At 41.0% G+C, this 19,792-nt stretch overlaps 2 protein-coding genes across 2 annotated transcripts; one reads left to right on the top strand and one right to left on the bottom strand.

The window, feature by feature from the left end:
* Positions 1-1,432: 1,432 nt before the first annotated feature.
* Positions 1,433-6,996, top strand: LOC142378253 (phenazine biosynthesis-like domain-containing protein). The gene is made up of 10 exons (XM_075462545.1): positions 1,433-1,683; positions 2,148-2,247; positions 3,810-3,908; positions 4,184-4,293; positions 4,658-4,687; positions 4,791-4,879; positions 5,150-5,241; positions 5,570-5,653; positions 5,889-5,951; positions 6,100-6,996. Exons 1-10 carry the CDS (start codon positions 1,600-1,602, stop codon positions 6,210-6,212), a joined length of 864 nt encoding a protein of 287 aa, XP_075318660.1. The 5' UTR covers positions 1,433-1,599; the 3' UTR covers positions 6,213-6,996.
* On the bottom strand, positions 6,374-18,471 carry dna2 (DNA replication helicase/nuclease 2). The gene is made up of 25 exons (XM_075462533.1): positions 18,175-18,471; positions 17,909-17,974; positions 15,843-16,773; positions 15,387-15,486; positions 15,057-15,206; positions 14,552-14,735; positions 14,072-14,220; positions 13,596-13,718; positions 13,225-13,471; positions 12,997-13,111; positions 12,464-12,620; positions 12,125-12,316; positions 11,731-11,973; positions 11,540-11,653; positions 11,261-11,370; positions 10,258-10,367; positions 9,992-10,120; positions 9,635-9,727; positions 9,318-9,511; positions 9,071-9,160; positions 8,677-8,890; positions 8,406-8,495; positions 8,099-8,284; positions 7,845-7,991; positions 6,374-7,699 (listed from the first exon to the last, which is right to left on the bottom strand). The coding sequence occupies exons 1-25, from the start codon at positions 18,202-18,204 to the stop codon at positions 7,646-7,648; spliced, it is 4,218 nt and encodes a 1,405-aa protein (XP_075318648.1). The 5' UTR covers positions 18,205-18,471; the 3' UTR covers positions 6,374-7,645.
* Positions 18,472-19,792: the final 1,321 nt, after the last annotated feature.

Raw genomic sequence — 19,792 nt, 5'->3', positions numbered from 1 at the left:
TAACACTGGCATTTTATGTTTACATTGTTATAATACATAACCATAGCGACAGGAAAGTTGTTAACCTGTTGGAGAAGCTAACTCAGCTTTCCAAAGCCCAAGTAATGCCTGGAATAAGACCACAAATCAAAATAAATGAAGAGGAGACACCTAGGGTAGAGAGCAGGAACAAAATTAGGAAAAAGAGGAGGAAGCTTGAACTATTTCTTCCTTCGAGCCTCATGGGAAGTGTGAGATCACTGGCAGATCAAATGGACAAGCTCTGACCCCTGATGGGGACAAAGCAGGAATGGGAGGACAAAATATTTTTTTCATGGAGAGTAGAAGTGCCTTTGCACCTCAGATGTTGAACCGTTGGCTGTGAGTTTGTCCAAGTTGTCTACAGAGACGGTTCACCTGTGTTACTTGTCAATGCCTTGGTGCTATTGACATTTACCAGTCCAACCTGTGACTTAAACTCTTCACTTTGGCTTTTTTTCTTTTAGCTTTTGGACAATCTTGTGTGCCAAATTTTAACACACCCACTCTTTGTATGTATGGGAAGCTACTTATTAACTTCTAAATTTTGTTTCAAGATGGTCACACATTTTAAGTGTGACCCTTTTTGTATTCAGTTCTGTTGCCTTATAGCATTTCAAAGCACTGCATCGTGGAGTGACATCCTCTGATATGCGGTTTCACCTTCAACTTATTGAGGTTTGAGAACTTCTGCGGCAAAGGAAATGATGTCCATAGCAACATTGTGTGCTGAGTTATTGCCAAGCCACAAAAACAGCACCCCAACCCATTATTGGCAACCTCTGAAGATTTCTATTAAACCTGAATGTATGGAAGAGTTATATGGCTGTTATATGTGCAATGTTGTGTATATTGCCTTGTGTATTTTGTATTGATATATGTTTGCTACTAGACACCTTAATTTCCTTCGGGATTAATAAATGGTACTCTACTCTACTCTACTTCTTCTCTGCTACACTTAAAATTTCTACATGGCTGGCAGCTGATTTAAATTCCATTTTGTATCTATAACAAAAGCGTACATTTAAAAATAATAATACTGCAACAATATAATTTCCCTCCTGGGATTGATAAAGTAGTATTGAACTGAACCCAATTGTAAGCCACCATTAACAAAACTGACAACTTTGAGAGCATGAATAGGCATCTTGCAAATTCAAATTACTGTGACAAAATCTTGCAGGCCTTGAACACCATGTTCTTGCCATCTTGTAAAGACAAACAAAAATGTAATCAAGTTACTGTGCAACTACAATCTTTTTGCACTTTTCCTACAATTTTACACATATTTTGATCCTGTTAGTCTTCGTTGAGTCTTGCCATTTGGACTGAGGGCGCAGTATTTGTAGCCTAATTTTGTTGCAACATATGACTGGTTTGCAGCTTCGCACAAAGTGTTGAAATGCAGCTGGAGCACACTGAGTGAGTCTGCAGCTCTGGCGTGGAGGACGTGCAGCTGAGGTCATACCGTTAACCCGGTCGGGGTTGAAAGTCCATCGAGCTGCAAAAAAAAAACAAAAAAAACTAACCTGACACCGCTGCTTGTTCCAGATCGTTTCCATTTTAAATCCAGTCATAATAATGGAGATCCCCGTATTTACCATCGATTCATTCACTAATTTAGCGTTCAAGGGAAACCCCGCTGCTGTCTGTCCACTCATGCATGTGAGTAACAACATTTGGGTCAGTGTGTTGTGAGTGTGTGCGAGTTGTTGAGAGACCTATAAGCAAAGCACAAAGCATGGAAATATTGAGGGTTTATTTACCGAGTATATACTACGTTCCCTGGTTAAACTTCTAAACAAAGAGTGTTGACTTACTTAAGCCCCTCAGCAGGACTATGCTCCAAATAATTATGTGCGACTTCAGTGTTTTTTCCCGAAAAAAACAAACATGGCCGGTCGGGCGTCCCGCCGCCTCGAAGTAGAAGTCTTTGATTTTGTGATTACTAGCCGTCATGGACTTCTCACTTCTTGTCAGATGTTAAAAGTGTTGCATGATTAAACCATCTGTTGTAAAATATCAACCATCCAAGCAGCCCAAGACACTACTATGCACATGCGCCACGTGTCATTTAAGATCAATACAACATATTCATATCTGTGTGTTGTGCCATGTGTTTCTAACAGGAACTGAACGAGGACTTGTATCTGAAAATAGCAGCAGAGATGAACCTGTCAGAAACTGCCTTCATCACCAGAATCAACCCTTCTGATACTTTCACCACTGGTAGCTCTATTTAAATCTACCGCCCTTACATTACTTATTCATGATCACACAAATCTTTTGAGATTTGTTCAACAAAAATGCCCTTTATTTGGTGTCAGGTTAGCATTTTGTATTAACTATTGTCTCCTTTATATTTACAGTTTTTGATATTACTGTCCAAGCTGCTGACTTATGTGTGTAAAACTGCTACAAATGATTCTCTGGGTCAGGGTTACAACATAGAGTTGATTATACCCTAGGCTTCTGGAGTTGACTAGAACAAAGAAGTTAAAGTGTGTTCAATATTGATACTGAATATTTAAAACTTATCTTCAAAATGGCACTGTAGAGCCGTCAAAAACTCAAATGCTGATTTCAGGATACGTTGGCATTTGGCTGCGTAATTACACATTTTGGATTGTGGAAGAAATTGGAGGTCAAGGGTTCACCCTCCGATGATCAGTATTAGAATCAGCGTCAAATAGACTGATATCTTATCTCATTAAAGAGTTGTTCAGATGGTTGATCTAAGTTAAAGTAACAGTCTTGCATGAGAAAATCACTTCAAGCACTGGCAGCAATACTGACTGAAGGGTTGAAAGAAGTACACGACTGAACACTGACTGAATGCTCATCTATGACGGCATTAGATTGATAGTTTAAATAAAAATGCGTTACTGCTGAGGCTGGAGCTTCTTTGAACAGTTGTATGTACTATACCTTCATTTTAAAATGGGAGCATCCGATATTGCATGAGATGGTTACTTAGAAAGGACATTAGAACAAACAGGTTTGATGCATAACATATATAACATTTACTAAAATCCAAATCCATGTGAGAAGTTTAGAGGGAAAGAGCAGAAGCTGGCGGAGCTAAATCAAGGTTTTGAATATGGACTCAGTTACCTGATGCGCGGCCTTGACAACAAACAGCTCTGTTTAAGACACCAAAGAGGTGTAACTGTTGTGCAACTTCTTCTATTACCCACTGAGTAAAATCTTCCATCTTAAAAGTACTTTGTAAACTAAAGCTGTTATGTAGACGTAGTGGGGTCGATGGCACAACATTTCCGATTAAAATCTGTTTGGAATGGAATTATATGATACCATACAATTGATTTACCTAATTAAAATGTTTATATATAATATTTTATATTCATTTATAGTTTTTCTTTTATTTAAATTTTTTCCACTACCGCTTACAAATAAATCTCCCATTATGTTCAGTTATTTCTATAATAATGTTCTCACAACTGTTCATGGATGTAAAAGCAGACAATTTCACCTGATGGAAGAAACGTCACGACTCACATTAGTGTTCATTCTTGTTGAGCATTTCTGGTTTGACATAGTAAACGAGATATTACCGTACCTTTTAAACCTGCATGTAGTGGAACTGCTAGTTTCCCCAATAGAGACAGTGGTTGTGTACGATCTTTTCAGTACAAGTAAGTTTTTTTTGTTTGTTTTTAAACTGCATTTGGAAATGTTACAGCTCTAGGGATAATTGCATTTAGATGTCTCAGAAAAAGATACGTGTGATAAAGATGACACTCATCTGAAAATGTGGTGTAATTTTACAGGATCAAGATTTCGCCTCCGATGGTTTACACCAGCAACTGAAGTGAATCTGTGTGGTCACGCCACCCTGGCCTCTGCAGCTGTGCTATTCCAGTTTCAAAGTAAGACACATACACCGGAAGGGTAAACAGGGTGCACTTTTAGTCTATTTCCCTGACAGAATTACTTTAAAGGACAAAATTATTGGAGACGCAAACTGTGGACGAAGAGTTTGTTCTGAAGCATTCTGATACTGTAAAGGCACAATGTGTTAAATTGTGTGCACGTTAAAGTATTTTTAGTCAATACACACTTGTGTTGGTTTCTTAAAAAACACACAAAGCTGATGTGATAGGGTTAGACCGTTATAATATGTGCACCGTTTGTGCTCCCTCAGAGAACGTAAATCCAACAGTGGTGTTTGAAACCAGGAGTGGAAACCTGGCTGTCACCCAGGAGGGGGACAGATATGTCATGGACTTTCCTCTTAATCCACCCACCCATGAGGTATCATTACATGATCAGATAGGCATGACTGGACAAGGCTGCAGAAGCACAGAATACTAGTTGACATCTAATATCTCTGTTGTATCTATCTGCCTGAAGAACCAGTGAGTGGGTGTGCTGCTGCAAGATGGAGTGTGTAGAATATTAAACGTTTAAGTTATTTTTCCCTTTACAATTCACCAAATTTATGAACTCAACCGTCCAACAGTGATGTTACATAAAACTTTAGCTGTAATAGCATAAATGTAACATGTATTTTTGCAATATACCACCGCAAGATGTTGGAAAAGAGTTAAGAATGTTCAGATGTATTTTTAAAAAGTCAATTTTATCCATAAAAATCCCTTTTTCCCCCCAATATCAGGATCCCAATGACTTCAGAGACATTATCAAGGTTAGTAATGACATTTGTACACCAGTTACTCCAGTATGAGTTCACCTGCTCAAATACGTCCCGTGTGCTTAACTGTTTCTCTGCATTTGCATGTGTATTACAGGTGGCAGTTGGAGACCACCCAGTTCAGGATGTTTTTCTGAACTCCGACACCAAGAAGCTGATGATTCGACTGTCGGACAGCTGTGACAGGTTGCCATCTAAACACACACACACACACACACAAAATGCACAGAAACTGTGAAAAATTGAGTTAAACCTTTTGTTCATGATTATTCCTTTTATTTCGTGTGCAGCTCTTGGCTCTGCAAACACTTGTAGTATACTTCCAACTCTGACCCCATGTGGGAAGGTCCATTACACCCCAACAGAGCCAGCCAGGAATTCAAACACCCACTGACATTGATCTACACCTAAAAAAATCTCTAAACTGAGTTTGTGCCGCATGTGTATCGGCTCCAGGTCAGTGCTAACCAGTCTGAAAGTGGATCCTTTCGCGCTGCTGAACAGTGAGACAAGTGGAAAAGTCAAAGGACTAATCATCACTATGAAAGGTAACCAGGCCCGCTTCGTGCACCTAAACCAGTCGTGTTGTAGGACAGTTTTATGGCTTGCTGCGTCAGACAACACGTAGTAATTCAACTTTAACATTGTTATAATAGTTAAAACACATAGTATAGTATAACATGAACACTCTGTCTTTCAGGAAACATTTGAGTTTTACTTGTTACCCATTTTAACAGTCCGTCTGTTTAAAGTAACTTCCCAGTGGCCCACAAATATGAATCAAACAGTAACGTTAAGATTCACTCAGGATGGCAGCCACAATCTGGAGCTTATCAAAACATTTCCTCTTTCAAACATTGTTACATCTGATCACAGGGTCACCGGACTGTCAGCCAGGATATGACTTCTACTCAAGATACTTTGCTCCATGGGCTGGTATCCCAGAGGATCCCGTCACTGGTAAGATGGTCACCAGCACCACAACTGTTAGCGCTTCTCAATTACATCCTTTTGATCATCATCTGACAAGGCTTTAATTTACACTACTCCAGTGCTGCTGTACACATTTAGAGACAAGCAACGGGTCAAAAACAACAGATGATGCAGTTATATATATATATAAACGCTTAAACATTAAAGGTGCTAAATGTTTGGTGTGTTTCATATAGATTGCATGCTTTTTCTGTCCCTGCAGGATCTTCCCACACTGTCCTGGGTAGCTACTGGTCTCAAAAACTTGGAAAAAAGAAAATGCTGGGTAAGTAATTCTACCAATTCCAAATAATCAAAACTGCCGATGAAGTCTATACTTCAACTTTTTAACATTATGTGATTTCTAACAGATGTTGTCACCCACTATAAATAGTCTGTCGTTTACACTCAGATTATCTTGTGTGTTTGTGTAGCTTACCAGTGCTCCAGCCGAGGGGGGGAGCTGGAACTTGAAGTGAGAGATGACGGGAGAATCAACATAGCCGGAGAGGTCGCCTCTGTAATGCAGGGAGTAATCAGACTGTAGTCGCAAGTGCATGCTAAAGGAGGATTAAGGTGTTGGCCCTCTGTTGAACCATTTCTGTTGAGATGGTTTTAAATTAAAGGTCAAACAGACGCCAGCTCATACCGGTCCACCTGATAAAGAAACATCCCACAGCTAACCAACACGAGAGAGTCAAAAGAGCATTTACACTTCGGATCAGCATTATTTATTCACATTACACAACAACAAATGTTCAAACAAGTTTTAAATAGAAAAAAAGAAACGAAAACATCACATCTGAGGTTGTGCTGCAAAGGAAAATGGATCAAAGGTAGAATCACAGCTGGCGTATTATCAGACTCCGACAGGGGCTCACAGAAATAAATGAGCCACGACTCACAGTTCATACGTTAGAATCCACAAAAACTATTTCCGTCCTGAATTGCGGTTTCTTGCGAAATTCATGTAATATCTGTGATAACATGTTGTTTCCTCTGTAATGCTGCCGTTTCTGTGCAGCTGGTTTGTGAGGAGAGACCTGAATGACCAAAACCCACGGTTTTAGTTCAGTTTCTGCTGTTGACAACATGCTTCAATAACCGTGGCTTTTAAGAAAGAACTCCACCAAACGATTCATCAGTTTGTTGGTGCAATTTCCTAACAGTTGCCGGTGATGGCATAACTCAATAGAATAAAGCCTGTTCACGCAAAAATCTTTCAGGTTTTTTTTTTGTCACACATGTCATCTGCATCACCCTGTTAAAAGTCCTGAGGTGGAGAAATGGTTGTTCTTGGTAGGAAACGGACAATAAATGTGGTAATCTAGCATTTTGGTCCTTCTTGAGTGAGATCATTTCAGTTTTCAAAGATTTTTAAGGAGCTTATATGACTGTTGTAGCAGATTGAAAAATATCCTTAAAAGTTTGTTTGTTTGTGCGACTCGTGTGTTGTGAGAAAATGTTCCATGAAAGTACCAACAACAACAACAACATGTAAAATATCACAAGCCTCTCAACAGAGGCATTTGATGAAACATTTCTGGACAGTGACCAGCTATTATCGAGGTTCAATGGTTTGGAAAACAAACTATCACAGTGCAATTGTGGTTTAAAGGTTTCAAATCTGGAAGGAAAAAAAAACAACAAAAAAAAAAACATACAGGAAAAAAATCATTTTGAATTTGAATGCAACTGATGGTTTTATATTGAGAAGCACTTTGTTTTATACAAGTTAGCTCGGGCCTTATTTGAAATATTTAAGTTTCACTTAAAAGTCAGCTCAAATCCCGTGGGTCATTTCAAATTATTTTTAACCCTAACCCATAAGGATGGTGCGTGTCTCCTGATGGATCATCCACTAAATAAGCAGACAATTCTTAGAATTCTCTGCCCTGCTGAGATGATCCACAGACACTGGCCTCTTCACTGTGAGATGGAATAGGTGACCTGAAACACCCTCCTGGACTCAGACTGCTGTCACAGGTGCATGCTGGGTAAGGCCTTGTGGGCAGCAGGTGGAAGCTGGATGATGTGAAGAAACAGTTCAGGAGAAAAACAGTTTCCACAGATTAAAACAAAATGCTGAAGCGTCATTGCTTTTGTTGAATAGTTTTTTGTTGTTGTTTTTTTTAAACTGAAAATGAAGAAATGTACAAGACGATTTTCTAAAGGATATCATGTTCTCCTGCTGGAGATGATGGAGTAGTTTCTCCACTGGGGAGTAGCGTCGCAGCGTTGTAACAGAACCCACCATCAGCAGCTTGTGTTTAGCCCTGGTAATGGCCACGTTCAGGCGACGCCAGTCCTTTAACAGCTCCCCCAACTTTGAATGGACAGACAGGAGAGAACCAGGTCAGGTTTCCACTCATTTGCTCATACATCCAGTGACAAAAAAAAAAAAAAAAGAAGAAGAAGAAGAGAATCACTCACATTTCCTTCCTCTGCGGCACTCCGGACAAACGACAGAATAATCACGCTTTTGTCTCGTCCTTGGTATTTGTCCACAGTGTTCACCTCCACACCGGCGAAAGCAGGGGACTGCAGCAGAGCCGAGATCGTCTTTAACTGCTGCCTGTAGGGCGCGATCACACCGACCTCGCTGGTCTTACAACCCGCCTGAAAACAGGAAAAATAAGCTCATACCAGAAATTCCTACACTGGTATGCTACTTGTTCACCCTTTTCCAATCGCATATTGTCACTGAATCCTTAATCTTAACATCTGGAAGCTGAAGAACCTTTATGAGAAGAGACAGCAGCACGTGTATGAGAGCGGCTTCGTTATAATTGCTCACTCCCCCCTGCTCCACCGACTCCAGTGCAGGCACCTATAGAAACCAGTGAGGATAATGGAGATTAAAATCAACTCGACCCCGTGTACACACAGTAGTCTGTCAGAACAGCTGAAAAACAGTCTCATTCAACATTAATCCGATTTGAGGTTTCTTCAACAGTTTGTCAATGTTCAAAAACAGATTGCACGTCCAGTGTCCTCAATATTCTACCAACCATTGAGCAGTCCAGGAAGCAGACAGGACTGCTGGGCAGCAGTGTGGCCTCTACCCAGGACAAACTGAGCTGAGGATGAGTCCGAGAGTAGGAACTAAGCTCCGACTGGACAGACGGCAGTAATGGCAGCGTGAGCAGAGCTGTGGCTGTCTTCTCTGATCCACACTCCAACCGGCCTTCATACATCAGAGAGTTACTCAAAGACATGATCTGCCTAAAAGTGAAAGGATACATCAAACATAATGAATCATGGAGCTGCGATACTTTTATTTGCTCCTCATGAGCTGTTTAGTAGTCATAACATTACAGAATTAAGTTGTTTCATGTTGCATGATAAAGATCAAAGCCCCTTACATTGTTTTTTTTGTTAAAAAATGAATGCATGCATGTCTACCTGTTCATTCGATACTGCACGTTGAGTTGCACCACTGCCTCAGTGTGGAGCTCCAGTCGCTTAAATAGACTTTCATCCATCCCAAGAGACCTAAAGGGAAAAAAAAAAAAAAAACAAACAAACAAAAGGAAACGATTTTCAGACTGAATCCCTGAAATCCTCCAAATCCTGACTCTTCAAAGCAACTTTTAAGGTAAGCCCCCCCCCCCTCGCTCCCTTTAAAAACCACCATCAAGATATTCTTGACCTTGCTTCCTGGTTTTGTACTATTGGTGGCAGCTGTTGATGATCTCCAACCAGCACAAATCTCTTGGCGTAGAAAAGTGGTCCCAGACAGATCGGCTGACTGATCTGCGATGCCTCGTCCACGATGCAGAAGTCAAACTGGCGGCGTGTGAAGACCGGATGCTTGATGCCCATACAGGTGGTTGCCACTACCAGCTAGGATGACACGTGATGCGTTTATTTATTTTATGAATTTAAAATAAAAATACAAAAAGAAGCAGTGCTGATTGTAGCGTATTTAACGTTACTGTGATAATATTTCACAAGCCAGGTCCTCACCTCTTTGTTATAGAGCTGTTCCAGGTCTGGCAGTGTGTGAACCCCCTTCTTTCTCACACTTTCCTCTGTGTACGGCAGAATGTCTGGATGAACCTGGTGAGGGCAGTAAAAAAATAAATAAAATCAGAGATACTGACTATTGTTCTATTAAATACTATTTTGAAAAATATTACCACAATTATTTCATTACTATACAGCTTTTATATAGTGATGATTTAATAGGAAATTTTAGATTTTATTTTTTTCTTAATGAGCAAATAAAGCACAAAGGGTGTTGCTGGGAAATAAGTGTGGAATTGAACACGTGTACTTTAGGTTACTTCAACTGTTAAATAAGAGCAGTCAGCTATGGTATACCTTCTGTCCCTGCCCGAGACGCAGAAAGCCAACGCGGAAGCGTTTTAGCTTCAGCAGGATGTTGTCAACAGCAGAGTGGGTGTAGCTGGTCAGTAAAACACTAAATCCACAAGCGTGCAGGATACGAACCTGAGAAGAAAAGCGAGAATAGCGGAGAGTTGCAAGACAAAACAGAGAAAGTGAGGGTCAGAGTTCTGGTCTTACAGACAAAGGACGGAGTTAAATTTTTTTTTTTTTTAATGGTCGAGCCATTATTTGAGGGTTACCAGGGTGCAGATGGTTGTTGTTTTCCCTGTGCCGGGCATGCCAACAATCAGTGTGTAGTCTTTCGATAACAACACCTTCTTCATGGCCTGTTTCTGGGGTTTGTTTAGACCTACACGGACATACAGACACACACCAATGGAACAAAGAGGGAATTTACTAAAAACTGAAGTTTAAGCTTTACTACGTGCACAAACTTTCCAGGCGTGTACATAAGGTCGTCATGGTCCCAACAGAAAAAGAAAGAAAAAGACCCATATATGTACCGTCTTCAGAGTGGGATCTCAGCACATGTAGAACTGAGAAATTCTGGACTTAAAAACACGGCCTCCAAACAATTTCATTCAAAACAAGTTTTCTTGTCTTAACAAAACACACAAATTTTCAGCGTTTCCTCTCCCATCTTAAAAGTCCAGTTGTTGTCATAGTGACCGTCACAAATGCTACTCATGTAAAATCAGCTGTTTTGATGCATCTAGTATGACAGTACTAACTGAGTGATCATTGCTAAAGCTATTCATGTTGGAAAATTGCTAATTTGATATGATACATGCTCGCTGACCCTTCACCTTCTCAGCAGGTGCAATCACTCATGCAGCACATCTGTTACAACCTTGTAGCCATTGCATTTGGTAGTGTAGCTGCAGCTGTACAGATGTGCGCACACACACACACACACACACACACACACACACACACACACACACACACACACACACACACACACACACAACATCCATCCGGTCTTCTCAGATCCACACACACACACACATTTACTGCACACCGTCTCAACCAGGCACGTTGACCACGAATTACAGAATAGAACAGAGTGACCATGTAAAACAAGGACCTGAACCATGCGGATCATGGATTTGGTGAACTCAAGGACTTCAAAGATGTGCATCATGGTACCCTTTCACTTTTGGTCATGGACTGCGGAACAAAACTGAGCTTCAAACACAAAATAAATGACATGAAGAGGGTGGAAAAGCAGAGCCGAAGCACCTTTTAGGATGTTAGCCACAGTTTCCTTGGCTTCTTTGGGCAGAACAAAACTGAGGTTGGAGATGAACTCTGGGGGTTGGAGGTCAACAATCAGCCTTCTCAGACGCTCACTGCACAAAGTCACATTTAAGTTAGAAACATTTAAATATTCAGTCAGGTCCCAAATCAGAAATGTGGGAAACCAACGTATGTATTCAATGTATTTCACATGAGCCTGTTTTACAACCACCCTCCTGCTATTTTGTGCTAATTTCACAGAATCATTTTCACTGTTCCCACCTGTCCTGACAGTTTCCCATCAGTCGGGAGAGATTGGTGAGGTGAGTGCTTAAGCCCACCACACCTTCATCACCATCCAGCCGAAACAACACGTCACTGAACTTAAACAGGTCCCTGTAAACACAAACAAAGCTTTAATGTCATTTTGCTGAAAGACGCAAAACTGCAGGAGTATGCGAATCTGTTCTCACCTGTCCAGAGTGCAGCTGACTGATGTTCTGCTGACCTCACACAGGTACCCCGTTGCCAAGCCAACGAGGCGACCTTCCTGATCACTAACAACAACGCGATCGCCGCTGGCCAGACCGCTGTTGGTCAAACCCTGCTGGGAGGTGGTACTACGGCGCTGGAAACGATGCAGGAAGACACCCTCCGACTTCACAGTCACAGGGCCGCTGAGCTGCAGGTTCCCCGCACAGCTTCCGTTTTTCTCACTTAAAAGATAACGGATGAAACAGTATTTTAAACAGTAAATACTAGTATCAAGTTATTGCGTTTTTTTTTAGTTAAATATTTCTACTTTCTAACAATAGAAACTACAAACGTGCAGAAAAAGGCTTTACATAAGCGAGTCCAGCTTCGTACCTTTCCTCAACAGACTGAAGCCACACACGCTTTCGACCGTTCTTCGTTTCCATGGTAGTCGCTTCCAGGCAGCAGAGCAGCAGCCAATGGGAGAAATAGTTCAGATGCGGCAGAGTCAGGTGACCGGTCTCTTGTTGCAAAAATTCACGTACAACGTCCTCATTGACATCTGCAGAGCTGGTATCCACCACTCTGAACCGAATAGGAAGGTACCAATATGAGACGGAAAGGAGACGAATGACAAGCAGAGAAGAATCTGTTGGTTAGTAAATTTAGCTCATCGTCTCAGACACTCTGAATTTTCCTTAGACTTTACTAAATCATTTTAACAGTGTTTACCTCTCATACAAAGCACAGTTCAACCTTTGCGGACAATACTGGCAGGGCTGTCTGTTTGTCAGGATGTCAGGCAGCCTCGAGAGGCGGCTCTGATTGGCCTCCCTCTCCACACAGTTCTGAATGTGATGGACCAAAGTGTTCCTCAGCTTCAGCAGCTCTGAAAAAAAACAAAACACACAATTCAAGCAATGAAGGAGATGAGGAGTGGCAGCTGTGAAAACCTGTCAGCTTATTTTACTGTGACCGCACCAACGTTTTGCAGTCAGACAGACAATTAGCTTGAAAAAGGGACTTATTTCAGCAAGATTCTTTATCTTCATACATGTAAAGTAAAGTCTGCTTAGTTTTCAACCTTATTGTTAAAACTAAAGAAACACACAGAGGCCCATATGCCATCTTCTTTGTGTTGTTCCGATTCTCGAGACATGCTCCAGTGTTAATGTGCGAAAAAAAAAATTTCCTTAAAAACTATACGTGAATGTTCACGACAGCTGCTGTGAAAGTGGGTCAGCACATGTGTGGGCGCACCGTACCTCTGCGGTCCATGTGGCCGGCTGCCACGGGGTGCATGTTGCCAGTCTTGAGGTAAAGAAGAAGGCCGGCTTCAGGATTATATCTTTCCAAGCTCATCAGGGTATACAAGATCACCTACAAACAGGAAAACACCTTAACCTAATTAAAAAAACAAAACAAAAAAAAAAAAAAAAAAAAAAAAAAGCCCCTTTCACCCGACTCCACCCGTCCACGTACAGACCACCGACCTGACTGCGATGTTCTATCGAGTTCGTCTCTTTTCCAGTTTTTAGCTCTAAGGGGAGCGTCTTTTCTTCCGAGCTTCTGAGACTGCCGCTTCGTGGTCTTTGGATTCGAACCCGTGCCGTCACATCGATTTTCCCTTTGAGGCCAAATCTGGGGGACCAGACATTCTCCTCTATATCAGCCAACTCGGTGACCGTGACAACAGCAGGCGAGTCCGGGCACCTGCTCAGAGCTCTGCTGTCGCTGGGACTGGAGCCAAAGGAACAGGGACGGAGAAATTATCAGCCATTTAAAAGTTTCAGATAAAAACCTTTTAAGAGGCGATTCATTTTAAACTGAACATTAGTTACATTCACGAAGCAATTGTATGTACATTTTAAGGCTGATGGCTTTTGGCGATGAAGAGATGAGGTATTCTTTTGCCCAGTGTTCCAATGACGGGAGGTAATCGATCAGTTCCTGCTTCATCTCCTCCTGACTTACACCCAGAGTGTACCTGTGAACACGCGGATCAATAATGACAAAAAGAAACAAACAAAGAGCAAACACATGAAAGGGCAAAGTCATAGCAAATTCCTAAATTATGATCTCTTGGATTATAATTAATTGGGCTGCACTATTTGGATTACAATGACTTGGATTATAATTGGATTTAAATAGAGTTGCATCAAACACATTCATAGGTTTAAGTGCTTTGAGATGACGGATGTTGTTGAATTCATGTTGTCCTGCGGACATTTCCCACAACTGTTCATATTCTAGTAGCATCAACTGTTTAGTTCAAACATTCAACTGAACAACTGCCAGTTGTGTCATTGCGCTCTATAAATGGTCTGCAGCACGACCTACATGTCTCCCAGGTAACGAGGTCTGCATAGTGTCTCGTCAGCCAGCTTGGACAGTTTCTCCAGAGAAAAATCTTTGGCCGTCGCTGCTCTCTGGAAGACTTCATGGACCATAGTGCCATTGAGCATCTGCTTGGAGACTCCATCAAAACTCTACATGAAGGCAAAAAAAAAAAAAAAAAAAAAAAACACGAACATCAGAGAAACCAAAGAGATATGAAAATAAAACCAACCAGCAAGTAACTTATTGCACCAACATCAAACTAAGAAAGAACATCACTTGAACCTGATTGTATGCAGACCACAACTATATTTACTAAATATATACACACACACGCAAAAAAAACCACATAATATATGTGGCTGCTTATTTCTCAGTAAGGAGAGACTCTCTGCATACTTTCTTTTTTAACTGTAGTAGGGCAAACTGTTCACACAGTAATCACCAACAACAGGAAGTCTGGTGCCTGGACAATCCTTTTACCTTGAACATATCTCCCAGTACTGCGCGCCTCATGCAGCGGATGGAGTTAGAGATGCTGGTACCTGAGACGAGACTATCAGGAAGCAAAACCAGGAAGCCCTGCTCCCTGTTCACCAACCAGGTCCCAGCAACAGAGCGACCTTCCAGGTGCACCACGTCGCCGGGACACACAGGCGTCATCTCCCTGGAAACACACAAGGAAAAATCATTTCATGCTCATGTGCAAAGAGGAGCAAATATACATTAAAACATCTGTACAGTCCTGATGATCACAAACTGTCAACAGAAGGATAATACCAGAATAACGAGGAGAGAACGGAGGAAAATAAATCCACATCGTGACATTACATATTCTAAAACAACTGCAATGATTTAAGTTGGGCAACATTTAGTACTTGTTCTGATACATGCAAAAAAAAAAAATCATAATTCTGAGCCCATCTGGGAATCTTTAGAAAAATGTCATCTTCAGTGCATTTTATTGTACATGCTCAAGCAGCATTACCATCCATCTTTCAGCAGGCATGTCTCAGTGGGGTGCAGAGACTTGGAGCATGCGATGGTCAGTGTTTTGCAGCCAGGTCTTTCCTCAATGTCTACAACCCAGTAGCGGTTGTTTGGGCCTCCGGAAAGGATCACATGATTTGGTACCTTGCTGAAAGAACAGACAGGATTTGCTTCACAACAGAGTAAAGCATAGACAAATTATTTAAATTTGAACAAGCTGTCAAACACTTCTGCTCTGAACCGTTTGCCGCCCCTTTGTCTTTATTTCAGTTGCTTCTACTTTTTGCTGAGACGTTTCCTGAAGCTGGTGGGATCGGCTGTTTCTTACCGAGTTTTTTTAGATTTATCCTCTCTCCCTTCATAATGATCCATCGGCTCCGTAAACCAGCTCTCATCAAATCCATCTTCAATGGGTTGTTCCGTTCTTCCTGTATTGCGTTGTTATTTATACAAGGGAAAAAAAAGACAAGTTAGCAGAGACTTGAAACAAAACAGAGATTTAAAAAAAAAAAATAATGTGTGTCTTTTTCTTGCCCTCAGGACTACAAATCTGATATCATTTTTACCCATTCACTCCCACCACAAAGAGATACTTAAACAGAAACGCTTTGAAACATTTTAATGCAGTAAAGGAAATTAAACTCTTGTGAACTTTAAAAAATATATTAAAAATTTAAATTAGCTTATCAATATTTGACTTTAGTAAATAAATATATCCATTTTTGGGAGGACCAACTACAATAATCCTATGAGACAGACACGAAGTGGCAGGATTCATCTGTACCTCCAGCTTGCTGCTGTTCTGATGAGGTTTTCAGGCCCCCGCCTTCATCTTTCACTCGGGGTCTTGTAGTTTCTATTTCTTTTAATTCAACGTCTCCCTCCAGTGCAGGCGGGGCAGTTTGTGCACTGGGTTTCAGCATTTGAGCAGTAACGATGTACGTTCTCTTATCCAGGCTGCTGGATTTCACCTCAGTTGCTTTCATCTCCGTTATGGCAGTAAAACCAGAATCTTTCTCATCTCGTTTCTCCGGACGTTCTCTACGACCCCCCGTCGAGTGGCCATAAACAGACTGGGGTGATATCACTGTGCTTCTGCTGCCACTGAAATCCGCTTCTACATCTCGGCTATGATCCGCTGAGCTCTCAGACGGACCCGTGGACCGGTCATTTGAGAGGTGAGGCGTCATCACAGAGCCGGGCAGAGGCACTCCCACTTTCACGCTGCTGCTTGTGGAGCTGACGGCAGCTCTTGGTAGTGAAGGATGGGCAGTTCTTGCTCTCTTGGCATTGTGGGATTCTTTAGGAGGACTGAAGAGTCTCTTCAAGGAGCCAGAAGACCCATCCTCTCTCTTGGTTCTTCTTGCCTCCTTGTTCATTATTCTTTGTACTCTCTGACCTTTAGAGCGGGGACTGCGACAGATGGGGGACAGTTCGCCAAGCTTTGCCGAGCCCGCTTTGTTTCTGACGGACTCTGAGCACGGTAGACCTTCGTCTCCGGAGGAGCATGTAAGCCTGATCTGACTGTTTGGGGTTTCAGGCACAGAGAGGATCAGATCTGGGGAGAGGGGAAGGAGGTTTTCGAGGTCACCGAGGATGCTCCTCTTCGATGGGGAATTTAGTTTGAGTTGGGAGCTTTTATCATCTTTGATCAGAGGCCCGGTCTTGCAGGGTACGCTGCCAGTGACGGATGCTTTTGTGGAAGAGGACAATGCCTACAAGCAACACAATCAGATGAGTATAATGGGGGAAAAGAAAAACAACTTGTTATCTTGAACAAAAATGCATCCAGTCAAGAGTTTCATCCATTCTCCTGATATTCATTTTTTTTTTTTAATACAACTATTCCAAAAAAGTTGGGAGACGCTGCGTAAAATGTAAATAAAAACATTAAAAAAAAATAGAAGTATTTTATTCACAGTAGAACACAGAACATATATCAAATGTTGAAAGTGAGACATTTTACGAGTTCATGAGAAACAGTTTCTGGACATTTGGGAGAGAAATGTCTTTTCTGATAAAGGATTTTGGCTGCTCAACAGTCCTGGGTATTCTTTCTTAAGATTCTGCATTTTATGGCGTCTTAAATGCTTTCAGCTGGGAAAAGATCTGGACTGCAGTCAGGCCAGTCAAGCTCCCGGACTCTTCACCCGCCTTATTGTAATAGATTTTCCAAATTGGGATTAATAAAGTATTTATCTATCTATCTATCTATCTAGATGCAGTCTTGCAACAACAAACAAAAAAAAAGGCAAGGCCTTCCCTGAATAATATCTGCTCTGGAAGGAAGCATATCTTGCTCCACTGATGATATCATGTGCAGTAGATTATGTCAAATTCAAATTTCTAAACAGGTTTTAATTTAAGGAACATTATTTTGAAATGTTGCACAACTTGTGGACACATTTTTTTGCAGATTGCTGAACCATCTTTATTTCTAAGACTCTGCCTCTCTAAGGTACATCCAGCGATGTTACTGACCTGTTGCCAATTAATCTAATTAGTTGCAACATGCCCCTGTAGCTGTTGCTTTTTAGTACAGCCTTCTTTTCTAACCTTTTGTTGGCCCTGTCCCAACTTTTCTGAGACAAGTTGGTTTTCAAGAAGATCTTGTATTTTCCATGAAATAGTGAAATACACACTTTCAACATTTGATGTATTATTATTGCATTACATTTTCCTTTTGCAGTCTGAGGTTCAGACTTGACCTTCATAACATGTGTACACTCTTAATTAAATCTAAATTAAACTTGCAAACAATGGCAATGAGTAATACTCTAGAGATTATGACATCCACCCAGTCAGGTTCCTGAAAACACAGACCAGAGGTGGGGGGAGAGAGACCGTTACCTTTTGGTTTTGAGAAGAGAAGAATGATGAGATGTTCTGCTGCCCTCCAGGTAACCCTGCAGGTACCTGACAGGAACAACCAAAAGCACAAACATACCAATATGTCACCGGCTGCTTGTTGTCCATTAATTATGCGGACTGACTGAAGGATATTTAACAGTTTTGTGGGATCTGACACTCAAATTTAAAAAATGCTTTCAGAAAAAAAAAAAACGCATTTACCAACGGGTTTTCGTTAGTACCCGTTTACCCCAACAATAACTCACCTTAGTTTTCTTCATTTTGGTCCTGTTCATGGCGACTCTATTAGTACAGCAGCCCGGTGTGTGAATGAAAGTGCGTTTAACTAGCAGACTGCCTGGGGTATCTGTTCAGCGAGTGGGCCGACTTCGTTGCCAGGTGTTAGCAAACCTCAGCAAACAGCAGCGATACACGACCACAGCTTCTCTGCATCTCATTCACAAACCCACCAGCGACTTACTGCTAAAAACTACAGCTGCACTTCATAGCTGAGGCTCGTCTGGATGACAATTTCTCACACGAATCTTTCATAGTTTCATGGTAGTTTAAGTCCGGGGCGCCAAATTTTCAGCTTCGCGGAAAGGATATGACGTCATCGCACTTCCGCTATTTTTTCCCCCTTCATAATAAACGACCGACAGAGCTGGAGGGAATAAGTCCAAGCAACTCTGTCACGGGTGGTGGGAATGGTTTTCTTTTATACAGTCTGTAGACTAACATAGGCTGTCGTTTTTAGAGTCTACGGTTTTCAGCTTTAGGTAAAGAAATACTGAATAAAGTGTAGAGAAATAGCCCCTCTGAGTTACAAAAGTACATCGAGATCACAACTTCGATAACACAGTTTGTTCAATATTTCAATTGATCTCGGAAATGGCATGGCTTAGTTTTTTAAAGTTACAATACAAGTAAATCCCACATTCTCATAATTATTCGTGGAGGAGCACCTCTTGGATTCAGCAACTTCAAGGAACCCTTTTTTGTACAAAAAACAAATGACAAAACATTGATATAGAAAGCCTTTATTTTCAAGGCATGGTCATAGTTACTTCTAAAACACATCCAATGCTTTAGGCCTGATTCTGAGAGTCAAACAGATTATCAGATTAAAGATTTTCATGCTTTAAAAAAAAAAAAAAAAAAAAAAAAAATGTATCCAAACGGCATCTATTTTTTGCCTCACTTGATTAAGAGTCAATAAAGGTAAGAACAAGCTTATTTTGTCAGTGTAATCTACTTTAATCTATTATTACGTTACCCATCAGGATGAGCAGTCACATTAAATCTGATGAAAGGGTTCGACTTTTCTCTGGGTTTCACCCCAAAAATATCTCCAAGGTCACGGGAGTTAATTTTGACCAAAATCTCCAAAGCAAAAAGAATTCACTGCACGTTACACCATTAACCAACGATCAGAGCCACAGTAAGATACTGAGAACTTCTGCTTTAACTGTTGCTTCTTTGAAACTATCAGATAAATTAACAGAGAAAAAGAAGGTATTTCAATTTAATTTAGTTTTAGAATATATTTGATTACCTTATTCCTTCAGGTGTGTTCCTGTGTACTTAAAGAGGAGGTTTCTTGTCTCTTGCATAGCTGGTCTTTTGCTGTTCACTAGATTATTATTGGACTTTAATCTGAACCTCAAGACTTTAACTAGACCCAATAAAAGTTCATATGTGTAAACTGATTGGATGTAGGTGCAGCTTTCTCGATCCCATACCTTATATGGCTTAAGAACTGCGCATATTATTGATTATCAGCTCGAAACATGCAAAGTGTTTGATAAGGATTTTTATTTAATTGTTTGTGTTCAGTCAGCTTCACACACTTTAATACCTTTGCCTCGTGTTTTAAATGCAAAC

Source organism: Odontesthes bonariensis, chromosome 1 (assembly GCF_027942865.1).
Source record: "Odontesthes bonariensis isolate fOdoBon6 chromosome 1, fOdoBon6.hap1, whole genome shotgun sequence".
NCBI lineage: Eukaryota > Metazoa > Chordata > Actinopteri > Atheriniformes > Atherinopsidae > Odontesthes > Odontesthes bonariensis.
This window is presented reverse-complemented; position numbering and strand designations above follow the sequence as displayed.

Coding starts and splice junctions, on each gene's coding strand:
- LOC142378253 (XM_075462545.1), top strand. CDS start 1,600: ATGGAGATCCCCGTATTTACCATCGATTCATTCACTAATTTAGCGTTC. Junction 5,242..5,569: donor ACTAATCATCACTATGAAAG/GTAACCAGGCCC, acceptor ATCTGATCACAG/GGTCACCGGACTGTCAGCCA. Junction 5,654..5,888: donor CCCAGAGGATCCCGTCACTG/GTAAGATGGTCA, acceptor CTGTCCCTGCAG/GATCTTCCCACACTGTCCTG.
- dna2 (XM_075462533.1), bottom strand. CDS start 18,204: ATGAACAGGACCAAAATGAAGAAAACTAAG. Junction 11,371..11,539: donor ATGGGAAACTGTCAGGACAG/GTGGGAACAGTG, acceptor GACTTTGTGCAG/TGAGCGTCTGAGAAGGCTGA. Junction 7,992..8,098: donor GTGCCGCAGAGGAAGGAAAT/GTGAGTGATTCT, acceptor GTCCATTCAAAG/TTGGGGGAGCTGTTAAAGGA.